Source organism: Phycomyces blakesleeanus, assembly GCF_001638985.1.
Source record: "Phycomyces blakesleeanus NRRL 1555(-) unplaced genomic scaffold PHYBLscaffold_2, whole genome shotgun sequence".
Taxonomy (NCBI): Eukaryota; Fungi; Mucoromycota; class Mucoromycetes; order Mucorales; family Phycomycetaceae; genus Phycomyces; species Phycomyces blakesleeanus.
Genome location: NW_017265135.1, coordinates 3517824 through 3534591, shown reverse-complemented (window position 1 = coordinate 3534591; position 16768 = coordinate 3517824). Strand labels below are relative to the sequence as shown.

Here is a 16768-nt window from a genome sequence, read left to right as displayed (position 1 = left end):
GGGGTCAGGTAATCGATCCTATCTGAGCCTTAATCAGAGCAACGTGATCTTGGGATAATTAATGTATGATTAATTATATAAATGTGTGTAGTCCCAATGAAGTATTAACATTGAAAGTAAATGTGTTTATGAGTTCTAATTATGCTTATAATAATCCACTGATGTATCCCATATTATGGTGATATCATCATATGAAATATAATCACTATCATGCATGCTAAACCTGTGTGTTAAATAATAAAGTAATCGGTAGACACCTTTGACTGGAATAGCTGAGGCCTTATATTATTTCCTTCAGACTTATTCTCAATTACAGCAGTAGTCAATACTCATTTACAACATCTTTAATAAAAATTCATGATTTTCAACAAGTTATTTTTTGTTTTTGGTAAAACCCCAGAAAAATCCATTTATAAATGCTTACTTTTTTCAAGTTACCTAATATAGACATAATATCTTGAAAAATTGTTTTAATTTGATATTTCAAAAATCTTAAATTCTTTAAACCAATTAAAATGCTTGAGAGAAAATCAAACTCATATTTGATATCAAAAAACTCCCATAATATATAAAGCTGCCTTGTCAAACTGTCAGAAACAGCCATAAAACCTCATTTTTTCCTGTAGTATATATTAATTTTTTTATATAGAGCCATTGAAAAGCTCAAAATTTTATTGAAGATCTTTGATTGAATAGGAAAAGAGAATATTAAAATATTTGTTTGTAAGGTTTATTTCTGTTTTCTTTTGTTTTAAATACAGGATGCATACGGAGAGTCCAGCTCTAGTTCAGAGTGTTGTAAATGAGTATTGACTACTGCTGTAATTGAGAATAAGTCTGAAGGAAATAATATAAGGCCTCAGCTATTCCAGTCAAAGGTGTCTACCGATTACTTTATTATTTAACACACAGGTTTAGCATGCATGATAGTGATTATATTTCATATGATGATATCACCATAATATGGGATACATCAGTGGATTATTATAAGCATAATTATAACTCATAAACACATTTACTTTCGATGTTAATACTTCATTGGGACTACACACATTTATATAATTAATCATACATTAATTATCCCAAGATCACGTTGCTCTGATTAAGGCTCAGATAGGATCGATTACCTGACCCCAGTCATATAATTTTCCCAATCCAAAACAATATAAATAGCAGTAGTAGTTCAGTGTAGGAACCTGGTCAAACTTTGATACAAAATCTTTCTCAATAAACAAAACCTACACAAGTTCTCACGAATCTTCGTTCCTAATTTCAAATCTTGAATTCTTCCTCTTAAAAACTTCTTCAACTTCAACCACCACAACACAGAGCAGAGGCGAGAAATGGACTTGCATACAGTGTAGAGCACTGCAAAGAGAAGAAAATGGACATAGTTAAAGTGGAAAGACTAGTGGTAATCTCAAACAGAAAAGATGGGTAGTCCAGAGACAGAGTAAACTGATATAGCAGGGTTATACATGGGGTGGGGGGTCAAAGGATTGGAAAGTGCTTAAGAGGACAGAAGGTAAAGAAATAGTGCCAAATAACCGTAATACATATTAAGGGTAAACAACAGATTTTTTTTTAGAAAATTCGCTTCTTCTTTAGGTGCTCTCAGAGTGCTTTATTGACATAGCATTCCATATTGATATAGACACTAAACACTATATATAGTGATTTCCAAAATTCAAAAAAGGCTATTTCGCTTTAAAGTCCGTATATTTTACCCCTGCTAAAGAAGAGGGGTTAAATCTTTTTAAATACCCATATATGGTGATTTCGATAATTCCTATCAACACTGCCTGTAAGAATAATCTTGTTTTTACTATAGTATTCCATTTTCCAGGCTTTTATATACATCAAAGCTAATATTTTTTCAAGTAGGCAAGCAATATATTATTGTAAGCAAAAACCATTATCTCAAGCAGTATATTTTGTACTTTATTAACAAAAAATGAGAAAGACAATTAATTTTAATATGCTATATGTTCAAACAGGATCCTACCTCTTGAGTGTATATTGATTACAACATCAACTTGAAATTACGTAAATATCACCTATATTTGATAAATTGCGCTATCCTGAATATGGTGATTAGTATCTATATCAATATGCGATTTTATATCAATAAAGCACTCCGAAAGCACCTTTTGAGTAAATGTATTTGTTAAAAAAATAAAACTCAGAACTTTGGAATTTTTTAAAAGGATCTACTTTTTTGTGGGGTTTTTTTTTTAAAAAAAAAGAATTTTTTTTACCAAAAAGAGATGATGAAGTTCAAGGCATTGCCTCTCATAATTTTTTTTTTCAAAAATTCGGTAAAGATAACCACTTTTTTACCACTTTTTCATTTTTTTGACTTTTTTTTCTGCAATATTATTTGATTAGAAGAAATTGAAAAATGGATTTTTTTCGAGAAAAATTCCTGTTGACCACCCTTATTAAAGAACAGAGAGCGGATTTTTTTGTTTTGTTTAAACTCAGGGGTGATTTGTATATAGATTTTGCAAAAAGCCACCAGTCAAATCATTAGTCAAACCGCCAGTCAAAAACCCAAAAAACCCATTTTTCCAGTAGTGAATGGTAGAAAAGAAGGATATAAGAAAGGAAAAAGTAATAGATCACAATATTGCTGAGCGGGACTTAATGTGTAGCCTAGACTTTATAGTAATAAGAATAATAGTAGTAGTAGTAATAAATATAAAGTAATTCTTCATAAAATGATACTGTTCACACAATATTTCTTTGCTTAAATTGAAAAGCTCAGGCACTTGGACTTTAATAAACTTTCGGGTTAATAAAAAAAAGTAAGACAGTGCTATAAAAAAAGGCTAATTATCATTTACCCTCCGTCTTCAACTGCTGTTATGATATTTGTTTTACTTAGTTTGACCGTTGTCATCTCTCTGCTTACCTATAGTTACCATGTTCTTGCCAATTACCAACATCCAATTCCCATAGGAGGAAATATTCTTTTATTGACCGCTCATCCTGATGATGAATGCATGTTCTTTGGGCCAACACTCCGAGGACTAGGCAGACAGCATAAGAATCGCATTCATGTTTTGTGCTTATCAACAGGTTCGATTTTAACAGTATAAAATCAATCTGATATATTTATAAAGTTTATACAAATATTTATTAGGAAATGCTGATGGGCTTGGTCAGATTCGAAAACGAGAGCTGGTAAAGAGTAGCCAAGTATTGGGTATTCAGCCGTCTCATGTCAGAGTATCTGAGCATTCGTAAGAATTTACATTTTATACAAGTTCTGAAAACTTATGCTTGTAATATTTATGCCTTCAACTACTTTTTTTTAGTGAGCTTCAAGATGGAATGAAGTCTGTATGGCCCACAGATATAATCGCTCAATTAGTAAATAATTATGTCTCCAAACAAAGTATTGATACAGTGAGTAAGATTTTATATGATTAAAAACATCAGTAGAGTAGTTTGACTCAATTTGTTGAAATGTTAGATTATCACATTTGATGGTTATGGCGTGTCTGGACATCCAAATCACATAGCAGCTTATGAAGGTGCCAAGTAAGTGTATCTTAATTGAGATGGTTGTCGAGACACTTACACAATATCAGGCGATACATAGAAACACAAAAAGGATCGACTAAACTTTATACTCTGGATTCTATCCCTCTTGTGCGAAAGTATATTGGAATTGGGGATTTGATTACAAGCAGCTTTCAGCAGATTATGGCATTGATCAAGAAAGAGGAAAAAGGATCTGTTTTGATTGTGTCTTCACCAGGTGCTTATTTCGCTACCCACAAGGCAATGCGGGAACACACAAGTCAATTGGTCTGGTTTAGATGGCTATATGTAACATTTTCTCGTTACATGTATGTGAACGAGTTATCTTTGGCTAATTAAAGCAGTTTATCAGCACAGTAATATAATACCTTGAGCTAGCTATATTTATCTATATATATATTTTAAATGTACAGTAGAATGGCGGCTTTTATTTTAGCATTAAACTACAATAAAATGCATTAACAATATGTACACATAAATATCAGCCGAAAGAGAGAAAGAAACCCAGTAATAAAACAAGAAGAAAATATTAGATACGAGTGACATCAAGTAAGGTAGCCCTAGGAAACTTATTCAATCATTGCTCAGGATCAAACATTCCCAACTCGTTGTAATATCCCTTGTCTTAAACAATTCTTCAGATTCTTCCTTTCTTCTAATCTAATTTATCCTTCTAAAAATTCACGTATACTATGAATGGTAAAAACTAAAAAAAATTACAGCTTTTAGTATTTAATTATTATATGTATAATAGACGAATCACTTAAAAGAAAGTACAAGGCGCTCAAAAGACGTATTCGAGGAATAGAGACAGTGAGTATAATATTATTTAGTAATTCAAAAAAATTTACACAATATACGCAGAAAAATGCTCTTATTCAAACCGAACTTGATTCGGCAAAACAGCATGTCAAAAGATTACGCATAGAGAGATCGTAAGTAAGAACATATTTTGTATACAACTCTAGATTGAGATTTAATAGTATAATTGGCTAGAATTTTACTCGAAGAACTTGATGACAAACTCTCGACAAATCGATATCCAGACGACGATGATCTCAGTTGTGATTCATATGACTCCGAGTCTGCCTCAATTACGGTAAAAGTCATTTATATATGTTACAAATATATGCACATATCAACGAATATATTCAAAATTTTACATCTACATTTACAGAGTAGTAACAAACTACGAAGAGCCAAAGATTTATTGACACACGCCAACCTTGAAAAAAATACGGGAGAGCCAAATAGTGGTACATCTACACCTCGCAAAAAAAAAGATCCTTTTGCACCCAAAGGTCCTGGAAATGTGTTCTTTTTATTTTGCAGACTAGAAAGAGATAATATCAAAGACGAAATGCCCAATGAAAGCCTCGGAGATGTTACCCGTGCATTAGGTCAAAGATGGAAAGCACTTCCCAATAGTGAGAAGCAGGTATTTAATATAAAGATATATATACATATATATCGTTTTTTGTTAATTTTTTTGGACTAGAAATACTACGATTTGTACAAGAAAGAGCAGCTTGAGTACGAAATGGCGATGAAGACATACAATGAAGCTGGAGGTGGAAATGCCGGGGCTGCTGCTGTGGGTAATGCAGCAGATAAAAAACACACAATAATACAAGAAGAAGAAATAGGAGAAGCAATCGATGAGTATGGCGGAGAAGATGAAATTGAGCTGGATGAAGAAGTCGATATGCTTGAAGAAGAGGAAGACGAAGAAGATGACGAAGAAAAAGAACAACGACAAAAAGAAAATATTGGATCTCCAATATCTCCAGCCAATGTAGTTCAAAGCGTGCCCACGGATGTAAAACATATACAGGAAGTTGCGCCATCTCCACAATCGATATCTCAATATAATACACCCGCAGCCACTGATCCCGCAACTTGATTAAATACATTCCCCATTCTATTTTATTCTTTTAGATTAACCGATCCTCAAATTGATTGTTATTATTATTCATATCTTACGAGCACCCGTTCGCTTTATATTTTTACATTGTCAATAATATATCAGAAAAGGCGAATAAAAGACATTTAGGACAATGTCCACCAGAAAAATATACAATTTTGACTCCCTCTTATTTATTTTTTCTATTAGACTTTGCCCACCTTTTTATTTCTCCAGAAGACAAGATGTGTGAGCAAGCAAGGGATCGTGGTAGTGTAATGATACACTTTTGGGTCTTTATAATGTAGAAATTCTTTCCATTTCCTCCTTTCTTTTCTTTTTCGAGCTTTTTTTTAATTGATAGGCTTGATCTAAATACAAATTTAACTAGTTACAGAAACCATCGGCTAATAAAGTCTTATTATATATATAAATACCTTGAAGTTCAACGAAATCAGAGAGAATACGAATGCCTTCAAGTCTTGGACAATATAGTAGAAGATACGCAGACCATCTGGGTCCTTACTATCCTGTACTTCTGCCAGAGATCCCAGTTTGGAGGTCTAATAGCCAGTTGTTAATACTCACCTATTATTATGTAAAATATATTACCTCAAAAGAGATGTGCTCATTTCCTAGACGGACTTCGAGTTCTTGACTACCAACTACATTTCTGGTAGGCCATTGGCTATCATCTGTCCTAATGATTCCAATCAACATTAGTCATCCCATTATTTCTTATTTTATTATTTTTCTTTCTTTCTATTTTTGTTTTTAAGTCTTACTCCATCACTTTGCTTTCTGAAATGATACGTTTGAGTTCATCCAGAACAGCAGGGCTGATATAGACTAATCATTGTAATCAATACTCGAATTCCACCTTGTAATACGTTCTGATCGTTTTTATGCATACCCTCCTTCTTGATCAGTTCATCATTTCTGTAGTTGGAATTGTTGGCGTAACGACAGAGACCATCAGAGCGAAGTTCGAATTCGAGAAACTCATGACCATAACGTCCTTTGTGGCCTGAGCTATTGTTTTTAACATTTAATGGTGATCATTGGCTGGCAGATTCCATAACTTACTAATAACGAACGTAGAATTCTTCTTGACCGGCCATCGCGTGCTTACAGTAAAAGATAAAAAATAAAGTCGATTTTTTTAAACTTTCTTGTCATTTTTTCCCCGTCTACGCGTAAGTCTCTTAAGCCACCTACGTCATGAAATACAGCTCTTTGGTTTTAAACTACAAGAGATGAATCTATTTTGTTTACCATTATGGATAAAGGCCAATCCAATCAACCTCATCTTTGGATTGAGATTTACTCTTTATTATTTCATCAATATAATAAATTTGTATATACACAAGGGTATAATGAATTGCTAACATTGTATACATAGTAAACGAATAAAGATATTATAAAGATATTATATATATATATATTTTATTAGAACCATTATTTTCATGGAATTGTGATATGCATCTATGTACGGTTACATACACATTAATATAGAAATATCAATTGTTTTTTTTGTTTGTTTGAATGAATATATAAATATGAATAGTGGTGTATATTTATATAGAATAGGGTCCACAAGAGTGATAGGGGGGTATACATCATCATTGCGGTACATTTTTAATAGGAGACTTTACAATACCACAGTGGCCAAAGTTGGGGTCTTGTTCAATGCATGTCTCACCGTCTGGACAATCATGTAGACCTGGAAAACAGTTTCTTCCTGCACCTAAAATGGATCAAAATAAGTAGCTGGTATAAAAATGTCTTATATAGCCAAAAAGAAGAAGAAAAGGAAGTCTTACTAGCGACGGCTGCACTGTCTACACTCTGGCTACATGAAATAAAGACCACCAAGAGAAGTAGGACAAGGCTAGATAGTAGGCGAGGTTGAGTCAAAAGCATCGTAATGTTCCTATCGTTCTTTTCTGAAGAATGAAAGAATGAGAATAATGAGAATAGGATTTATTTATATAGCAACAACTACAAATAAATGACATTTCATTTTAATTCAAGAACGCAAAGGACAAATATCATTTGGGCTATTAACAGTCAATATATTTCATCCTGAACTACTAGAAAAGTAAATAAATAAAGGAATAAATCACTCAAAAAACAAAAATAAAACGGATAGGAACACTTCCTTGGATGGAAACGATGTTCTAACCATCCAACACGTGACGTAACAATCGCGTTAAAGGAGTATGTAGATGTGTTCAACTTGTAGCTTACTTTATATATATATAATTAAAGAAAAAATTCAGAAAATTAGATGCCTGTTTGTACACAATGATTGATGATTTCACAACACCAGTTAGACCAGATGGCATTCCTCGTATCAATAACATTGACACCCCAATGTCAGCCTATGTAGACTATACTCCTCGTCGGCACTTTGAATCAGAAAACAGCCAAAAAATTCTTTATAGCAATTTTAATCATCATAAAAGAGAACATGAATACCAACAAATTGCACATTCATCTGTGCGTGATCATGAGCAAAGGCTAAATTATATGGATTCTCCCGAAGTCCGGAGACATTTTGGTGTAAACAGTATGGTTATGCCCATCAGAGACGAAGTTATTAAAGAAAAAGATGCCAATAACACACAAACAGAACCTCTTTTAGTTGACCAGTGAGTAAAATCATAATAATTATATCCCCATATAATTGAATACTTTTCATCCGATTTTTTCTTAATATCCTCAGAAGCCGTACTTGGAAAGTTAGCGACTTTGAAGTAGGGAATACTATTGGCACAGGAAAACTTGGCAAAGTATACGTAGCCAGAGAAAAGAAAAGCCAGCATGTGGTTGCTCTTAAATCAATGTTAAAAAAAGACATGCTGGAGGCCAATGTGGTCCAGTTCCTAAAACGAGAAATTGAAATCCACAGTCATCTGAAGTAACATGTTTTTTGGTTGATTTGCCTTTATTTTGTTGCTGGTGAAAGATACATTTTCCAACAAAACAAGAATCGGCTAACATGATTTATAGTCATCCCAATATATTACCAATGTATGGTTACTTCCATGATCAGGAACATGTATATATTGTACTTGAGCATTGTACCCAAGGTGATCTTTACTTACACCTACAGAACGATGGACCGTTTGAAGAAGACACGGTAGCCAAGGTATGTACTTAAAATTATATATCACCCAATATATATATATATGCAGATATATTAATTAAATAATTAAATAATTAAATAAATAAAAATACATTGCATCACAAAGTACATTGGACAATTGGCCCGTGCATTGAAGTATCTTCATGGATTTCATATTATGCACCGAGATATTAAACCAGAGAATGGTGAGATTCTTTTATAGAATAGATATCGCATACACAAATGGAAAGAGGAAATAATAAGCAGTCTTTTATACACGCACCCACACCCACACCCACACCCACACCCACACCCACACAGTCCTTATAGACCACAACGGACAGCTTAAATTAGCAGATTTTGGCTGGGCTGTTCAAGACAAGGGACGGTAAGAAAATACAAACGCAAAAGAACAATACTTATATCCAATTCAATGCAGTCGAGCCACGTTCTGTGGAACTTTGGATTACCTCTCACCTGAGATGATCGAGACTCAAATACATAATGAAAAGGTTGATATATGGTCTCTTGGTGTGTTGTGCTATGAATTACTGGTAGGCACACCACCGTTTGAGGTCATTGACAGTGTGACATATACATACATGAGAATAAAGCAAGTCGATCTCAAATTTCCACCATATATCAGTTTAGAAGCAAGAAGGTTTATTACAAAGGCAAGTATTTTTTTTGAAGAACAAGATAATATCTTGCTAATGTCTATACTATAGATTCTCGTGCACGATCCTTCTAAACGACCATCAATTATGGAACTAGAAAATGATCCATGGCTAAAACGCACATCAGAATAAGCCTGATATTAGACATTTTTTTTATAAAAGAAGTTATTAAATATATATATGTATTTGTATTTGCATAGCTGTAATTATACATACGCACAAAATAACAATCAAGAAACGATAACTTGTTGGTTTAAAAGAAGCATCAAATTAAAGAGAAAATATAGGTGACTGTTGCACACAATTGTTTTTCTTCTTGATATGGACAAACAACAATCAGAGCAAGAGAGTCTTCAGAATACTCTCCTTCTTCTTCAAAACAGGCTTCATCAGACCCAGGCAGAGCTAAGGCAGACAAAGCGAACTGTAAGAATGTCATACACAGAGAGGTTTAATAAAAAAAGAATGAGATAGATCGAGTCCAAGAATGCTTTTCTTGACAAAGCCCATCATACAATTAAAACCGAGTTTATCGACACTTTTGAAATCAACACCCCAAAAAGAAGTACATTCCGACTCCATCCCCCACCAGGACTCGTTCCTCTCTTATCTCTCAAACGGACCTACGATGAATACATTAAAGATGAAAGTGAAGAAGAACTAATAGTTGAATCATGTGATGCATGGATCAAAGGACATGATCAAACCCAGGTTTGGGTACGCGTATCCGTACGCAACACATCAAGGCAAGAACATAAATAAAGAAATAACGAGAAAACATTATCAATATGTTATAGATTTGTACAAAATTAATATACTAATAAGACCCAATACTATACCATCTCTGTGTTTAATAGAAATGTATTGGCTCAGGCTTATCTTCATATGGACACCTTACCTAGTACATGGATGTCAGACACAGCTATGATGAATACCCAATGTACTCTGCCCTTAAATCAACCCACCGTTCTTTATGGGGCATTTACGATTGTCGCTGATGTTGCTGTATCCGATCTCAAGTCTGCTCTGCAAATAGGGTGTAGATATGCTACCGAACAAAGAGACATACGGGAATGGAAGTCGAGTAAATTTGTATTTCCTCAATGGCAAGAGCACAATGAACAGCATTGGCTGCCTACACAAGGTATGCTTTGAAAAACTAATATATATACTATAATTTTCACTATATATATATACTATAGATTCGCCATCGGAGACTTATACAATGGCCCGGATATTCTTTCCGTCTCATGTGTCTCTTCAAAGTATACATAGTATAGAGGATACTCTTGGGCTGAAACGCCATACATCCTCTGTATTTATCTCTGATGATCATTCATTGCTTCTTCTTAAATCCAAAAAAGTCTATCACTTATTTGGCTTGACAGATCGCTTGGTATCCAACGCCTGTCACCAATGTAAATCATTTATCCGAGTTCATACTCCAACTTTCCTGTCACCATCTATGGCAATGGAAGAGATGTTGATAGGGCTACTAAATGAAATAGAATATACAAGTGATAACTTTGAGGAAAAAGATTGGTGGAGTATGATTGCTGCACGAGAGAGCACATTATTATCCCTAGTTAGACTTTTACAATAGAGGCGTCTTCTAAAGACTATATTCTAGTAAATCGGTTTATTGATTTTTTTTTTCCAAAATTAACATTGTTGAAAAACAAGCCGAATAATTGCAATGGGTTTTTTGCTGGTATTCTCTTCTAATGTTTATCTTTATCCAATACTATTCGTTCACTGAGTTTCTTGTCGGAAGGCTTCCAAAACCTTTTTCGCTTGTCCGCTCTTAATAGAAGCGCGTGCTTTGGACACACCATCCTTGAAATTAGACGCTACACCAGCAACAACTAATAATGCAGAGGCATTGAGCAGGACAAAATCAAGGATAGGATTGTTCTCTGGAAGTTCTCCTGAAAGCAACTGTTTCAAGATCAAGACATTTTCATGACAATCACCTCCCTTGACATCAGACAAGGGATGCGTAGGAAGTCCAAAGTCACGGGTGGGATGAAGAGTGCCAGTTGTAATATCTCCTGTATTATGAATACGCCAGAACTGTCACAGGTTGTTAGTAGCCATTTAGTCCATATTTTTTGTATTTGCTTAACCAGGTCTTACAGTTGTTTCTCCTGCGGGGCTGATCTAAAAGAAAAGTAAAGTAAATAAAAGCCTTGTTTCACTTGATCTGTGTAATATTACTATTTACCTCATCTAGTTTCTCTGCTCCACACACAACCAATGCTTCCTTTACTCCTGTCAATTGCAGTGCATTTGCCATTAGATTGCCAATTTGCGGTGAATGTACACCGACGACTGTACGCATAGGAAGAGCAGGATTACTCATAGGTCCAAGCATGTTAAATACAGTGGGAATACCAATCTCTTTACGCAGTGCCGCTACATGCTTCATGGCTGGATGATAAGTCTGGGAGAAGAGGAAGCAAAAGTTTGTTCGGTCGATAATACCAGCCACATGATCTGGTTGAACACGGCTAATATGGCAGCCATGCGCTTCTACTAAATCAGCAGAACCTGATTTGGATGATGCAGCTCGGTTACCATGCTACAAAGCAAAAAGAAAGGGATCTTTGGTCAACATCAGGCTCTAATGTACATATATATATATATATATATATATATATATTGGTATAAGATTAGAAGCCTTGATGTGAAATCTTACCTTGGCTACTTTTGCACCTGCACCAGCAGCAACAATAGACGCTGTTGTAGATACATTATAGGTATCATGCCCATCACCACCTGTACCTACAATATCTACAACAGCTCCTTGAAGATGCTCATAGTCATTATAGGGGACGAGACGTGCAAATCCTCGCATACTTCTGGCACACGCAGCAACAATATTTGGGTCTGCGTCTTTCTGTTGCAGTTTTAACGCAACCAAGAAGGCAGAGATCTGACTTTCAGTAGCACGTCCGCCCATGACTTCTTGCATGGCATTCTCGGCATCTTCTGAAGTAAATTGAGTTGGATTTTGAACAAGTGTTTTGAGTATAGCTTTCATGGCGTGTGTTTCTGTCATGGTTGACTATATATGTATGATGTTGAGGTTAAAGAAGAAGAAAAAAATCGGTTATTGAGTGGGTGCGGGCTTATTAAGTGAGTCACTCAAGGAACCTTGCAACCAAGTTCAACATGCTAAAATCGTTGGGCTGTTTAAAGGACCGCTGTGCCTTATCTCCTTTCACCGATAGAAGAAGTAAAATGAAGTGCGATTGTATAATAATTCTTTGTTTTATATATATCGGGCTCTTCAAGAAATACGAGCTTAATACAATGAATCCATTTTATTGTTTGGTTAAGCTGTGAAATTTCTACTCACCAAAGATAAATTACATTGAAGATCTGTGTAATGGTTCCATTTGATTGACTCATGGTGACACACTTATTTTCATCTATTACAGCCTTGATCACTGACCCTTGTTTTGCTATTTTCTCTTAAAATATAGAGTACCTTGATTAGAGTCAAAGTCTCTCTACTTAAGGATATAGTTTATCTAACTATTCTTATGGGTATTCACAATATATTAGGGCTAGTCAGTATATAGTGCTGCTATTAGACGATTTTGAACATATATGATCTGAAACAGCCTTAACTTGAAAGTGATTCTTTTAAGTCTTACCAAGGCTTTGAGAAGAAGTATATCATATTGATAATATTAGTTCGCTTCTTAATAATTAAATCCGATCTGTATTTTAAAGATTTTGGGGTTTACATTCCTGCATACTAGACCCGTAATTTCAGTTTTGCTATACACATTATACTCTATCACATGATTTATTTGAGATTGATTAATCGTTTAAAAGGTAGAATTTGAAATGACAAATTGTAATATACGTACAAGAGCCACTAGAGAGAATAGCTATTTGATGGCTTGATGTAAAGTTTATTTGTAATTACATAATGTAGTACCATATATGGATACTTTAATATGTCGATAGATGATTGAGTAACACTATATATGCATATGATAAGAGAGAGAGAGAGAGAGAGAGAGAGAGAGAGAGAGAGAGAGAGAGAGAAGTACACTTATATATATATATATTACTTAAGAATTTATTCCGAGCCTAGTAGTAAGTTATCCATGTCTGGAGCACATACAAATTTTTGAACAATATGTCCAAGTTCGATAGCTTTTTTGGTTTGGTCTGTGTTGGCATCAACAACCATTACATTCTCCAGGAAAGTAGAACGTGTTCCTTGTGCGATATCCAAATATACATCACCGATTTTAAGCTTCATCTTTCCACTCTTGTAGATTACAAGCTTTCCGATTCTTCCTTCATTCAATTTATCGATGTCTAATCCACGACTCTCTTTCTCTAACCGTTCTTTCTTAGCATCTTCACTTTCGGGTTCCTCATCTTCTGCAGGAACAGGCTTTTCGGATTCAGGCTGTTTGAACCGAGGCAATAGTGAGGGTAGCTGGAAGAACAATAATTCATCATCTGCTACAGACACAAGATTTTTCTGGATTTTATAAAAATTAAACGTAATCAGAATTTTAAAATTGAAGCCGAATACACTGTTAAAAACTCACATCTTCATCCACAGCAAAAATGTGCTGAGCAGGTGCATCATCGTCCATAAATATCTTTGGAAATCCAGCTACCCTTGCAGTTTCTTCTTCTAATTTTATTTTGCGTTTTTCGGCTTTCTTAGCCTTTTCTTCTGCATTTACAATATCCATAGCTATATCCGATGCAGCCGCTAAGTGTGAAGGGTCGATCCCTGTCGTGGTATCAACATCCATATCATCCTTGACTGTTATAATATCCTATTAGTTTTCTTCGCTTAAGCTAGATATTCCCAATTTTAGATTATGTTACCTTTAACATCAGCATCAGTATCAGTATCGGCATCTTCGTCATTATTGCTGGATTCTGATTTACGAGACTTAACAGTCAGCCAAGCAATCTTTTTCCGGAGAACGGAAAGATCAATAGGATCAATATCTCCTGCTGTACGTGAGATATGAGGGAAGGTAACAGGGTTGGTACCAGTTCCCAAGTTATCAAACTTATTGTTGATATCTGTCTCTGGGCTACTCTCTTGTTCAACACGAGAGGTTGTATCTCCTGCATAACCAGCAAAACCACCACCGGCGTTACCACGTCCTCTAGAGGCTAGTATTGGAATATTATTAGGGTGTAAGTATAATATATACCCACATCAAGTCATATCGCTCCATGCTTAATACTTACACATTGACGATGGGCCGAGAGAAAAGATACCTGATGCACTAGCTTCTACTTGGATAATACCACGGCCACCACCACGGCCTCTAGATGCACCACGGCCTCTACCTCTACCACGTCCACGTTCACCAAATCCACCGCGCGAGCCTTCCTATCATGTAAAACTTTATTAATGTATTTTCCTTCATTTATTTATCTTTAGAAATTTTTCAGGGAATCACGTACCGATGAGTTGAGTGCATCATCAATCGCAGAAGTGGATCTACATTAAGTAAAAAAATAAAATGAATAAGGTCCCATATATTTTCACAAGGTTTTGCGCTTACACTTCTTTTTTGTTTCGTTTAGTAGGTACAGTAGGTTTGAATTTCATCTAAAGCAGATTCAGCAAAAAAAATACACCTAATGTGATGAATTCCAGTCAAAATGTTACCTTTGCGGCACCACCTCGAGTACGCTGACCATCATGAACACTTGGAAGACGTCCTTGTGATGGCTCGGGACGAATTGTACCAAGTATTTTATTAGGTGCATGTGCAGTTGCTGCTGTTGCTTCAGAAGACGTTGAAGCAATTTCTGCTGCAGCTCCTGTATCTTCTCGCTTAATACCAGCAGCACCTGCCCGAGCTCCTCTACCACGAACACTAGGAGCAAATCGTCTTGTTTGTTTATTGACTGAAGGGTTGGTAGTGGAAGATGGATCTGACATTCTACTTCTTTAACAAAAGCTAAGCAGCAAGAGGTTCCTTTTCTGGTTTTTTATGTATTCACAGTCACACATTTTTATCGGTAGTTAAACGTAGCGCTATGCCACTTCAGAAGTTATCTTTTATTGGATAGCCATGACTTTCTTGGTCACCATCTTGAACTTGAGATTAGTAGTGTCAGCATCTTGATCAATTTCATCTAAGAGCTGGTTTTGAAGAGAAAGCTCATCCCCAATAGCAAATGCAATTTGTTTTTGACGGGCAAGAACAGAAAGAAACTGTTCTATATTGTTATCTTGGTCTTTCATAGTTTGCTTCTGATAACCTATAAGGCCTTCATTATCTAGAACACGCGTCTTTGGAGTATCTTGCAAAATAACCTTCTTGGAAGATGGGCCAAAAACACGTCCTTTAGTTGGGATAGCTTGCACAGACACCATCTCGGGTGTTTCATCGGCTTGAGGAGTGGGTGTATCGGTATAACGACCGGCGTGAACAAGGTGGTGGAGACTATCTTTTTCCTCCCGCAAAGAATTCAGGAGATCTTGACGGCGACGTTGCTCCCCTTCCGAAAGACCACCTAGTAGATGTGACAGTGAGGCCATCCGAGTAGTGATTGTGTTGAGAAGTCTTTTGGCATGGACAGTACAATTGTGCGACGCAGATGTTTCATTACGGGCCAAGTGGGTAGCACGACGGTTAACAAGTGCCCTGATTTGATGAGTATAATTGTTCAGCTGTTCAAACTCTTCAAGCCAGCGCTCGGAAGGACATTCGTTTACTTGGCGACCGACTGGTACACCCATAAAGTCTCTCCATGCCTGGGTCTGCCTCCAACGAGCGTCTTGACTGGCAAGAATACCCCTCAAGTATGTTTCAAGTGCCCGACGCCGCTCGTCAACTTTTGTAGGGGAAGAAAAGGTAGACGGAAAGTATCGCTTGACCGGAAAGGGGCTTGGAAGCGAATGATGGGGAAATGCCTCTAAAAAATACTCATGGAGACGCACAAATTCAGAATACCGTCTCCATACTTGCCATGTACGCACTGCTGCATGCACATCAAGACAGTACACTGTATGAGCCTTGGGTTTTGATATATTGTCCACTTTGGGTACAAAAATAGCTTGGATCATTTGAGACATTTGGGGTGTAAGAGAAAGAGAAAGAGAGTTGATTTTGACGCGAAATAAAGGGGGGGAGGGTTAATATCAAACAAATAGTCTATAGTGCATCACCTGCAGTGTATTCAACGTCATTGAAACCAATCAACAAAAAAGCATGTATATCATATTTCTCGCCTTGTACAAGTCTGTTCTTAAACTGTCTATATCTGAACTTGTACCTGAATCTGTAATGATCATTACATTTATTGGAATGTAATTTTTACTACCATATTTTATTTAACATGTTTTACAAGTATAATCTTGGAATCAGCAATTTCTTTACTTTTAAAATTACATTTTATTTATAAAATTACAAAGCATTTGATGATTGACATTGCATGCGCAAGGGGAAGGGAAAAAGTCAAATTGTGTGTATGCGAGGGGGTGAGGAGGAGAAGGAA

General features: G+C 35.7%; 9 protein-coding genes across 9 annotated transcripts; 4 read left to right on the top strand and 5 right to left on the bottom strand.

Moving 5' to 3' along the window:
* Window positions 1–2867: 2867 nt before the first annotated feature.
* PHYBLDRAFT_35585 (hypothetical protein) lies at window positions 2868–4025 on the top strand (the record flags this gene model as incomplete). Its single annotated transcript, XM_018440058.1, has 5 exons — window positions 2868–3081; window positions 3146–3245; window positions 3321–3411; window positions 3479–3546; window positions 3597–4025. The coding sequence occupies 5 exons, from the start codon at window positions 2868–2870 to the stop codon at window positions 3886–3888; spliced, it is 765 nt and encodes a 254-aa protein (XP_018298235.1). The 3' UTR covers window positions 3889–4025.
* Window positions 4026–4813: 788 nt separating this feature from the next.
* PHYBLDRAFT_95326 (hypothetical protein) lies at window positions 4814–5002 on the top strand (the record flags this gene model as incomplete). Its single annotated transcript, XM_018443895.1, has 1 exon — window positions 4814–5002. A coding segment is annotated over one exon (189 nt), but the record flags the coding sequence as incomplete, so codon positions are not given.
* A 623-nt stretch (window positions 5003–5625) lies between these two features.
* On the bottom strand, window positions 5626–6575 carry PHYBLDRAFT_157463 (hypothetical protein; the record flags this gene model as incomplete). Its single annotated transcript, XM_018433620.1, has 6 exons — window positions 5626–5823; window positions 5890–6015; window positions 6065–6152; window positions 6238–6301; window positions 6366–6484; window positions 6539–6575. Coding segments are annotated over 6 exons (452 nt in total), but the record flags the coding sequence as incomplete, so codon positions are not given.
* A 499-nt stretch (window positions 6576–7074) lies between these two features.
* On the bottom strand, window positions 7075–7375 carry PHYBLDRAFT_140196 (hypothetical protein; the record flags this gene model as incomplete). Its single annotated transcript, XM_018430344.1, has 2 exons — window positions 7075–7199; window positions 7276–7375. 2 exons carry the CDS (start codon window positions 7373–7375, stop codon window positions 7075–7077), a joined length of 225 nt encoding a protein of 74 aa, XP_018298232.1.
* Window positions 7376–8181: 806 nt separating this feature from the next.
* ARK2 (protein kinase aurora-related) lies at window positions 8182–9310 on the top strand (the record flags this gene model as incomplete). The annotated part of the gene is made up of 5 exons (XM_018431803.1): window positions 8182–8375; window positions 8468–8606; window positions 8710–8788; window positions 8904–8970; window positions 9022–9310. Coding segments are annotated over 5 exons (768 nt in total), but the record flags the coding sequence as incomplete, so codon positions are not given.
* Window positions 9311–9580: 270 nt separating this feature from the next.
* Window positions 9581–10862, top strand: PHYBLDRAFT_59225 (hypothetical protein; the record flags this gene model as incomplete). The annotated part of the gene is made up of 4 exons (XM_018440454.1): window positions 9581–9685; window positions 9734–9976; window positions 10085–10403; window positions 10462–10862. 4 exons carry the CDS (start codon window positions 9581–9583, stop codon window positions 10860–10862), a joined length of 1068 nt encoding a protein of 355 aa, XP_018298230.1.
* PHYBLDRAFT_130505 (hypothetical protein) lies at window positions 10861–12339 on the bottom strand. Its single transcript, XM_018429370.1, has 4 exons — window positions 11958–12339; window positions 11484–11840; window positions 11396–11419; window positions 10861–11332 (listed from the first exon to the last, which is right to left on the bottom strand). Exons 1-4 carry the CDS (start codon window positions 12318–12320, stop codon window positions 11012–11014), a joined length of 1065 nt encoding a protein of 354 aa, XP_018298229.1. The 5' UTR covers window positions 12321–12339; the 3' UTR covers window positions 10861–11011.
* A 997-nt stretch (window positions 12340–13336) lies between these two features.
* Window positions 13337–15206, bottom strand: PHYBLDRAFT_185094 (hypothetical protein; the record flags this gene model as incomplete). Its single annotated transcript, XM_018439030.1, has 7 exons — window positions 13337–13769; window positions 13840–14063; window positions 14129–14425; window positions 14504–14648; window positions 14723–14759; window positions 14824–14870; window positions 14931–15206. 7 exons carry the CDS (start codon window positions 15204–15206, stop codon window positions 13356–13358), a joined length of 1440 nt encoding a protein of 479 aa, XP_018298228.1. The 3' UTR covers window positions 13337–13355.
* Window positions 15207–15284: 78 nt separating this feature from the next.
* Window positions 15285–16346, bottom strand: PHYBLDRAFT_185093 (hypothetical protein; the record flags this gene model as incomplete). Its single annotated transcript, XM_018439029.1, has 1 exon — window positions 15285–16346. The coding sequence occupies one exon, from the start codon at window positions 16344–16346 to the stop codon at window positions 15327–15329; it is 1020 nt and encodes a 339-aa protein (XP_018298227.1). The 3' UTR covers window positions 15285–15326.
* Window positions 16347–16768: the final 422 nt, after the last annotated feature.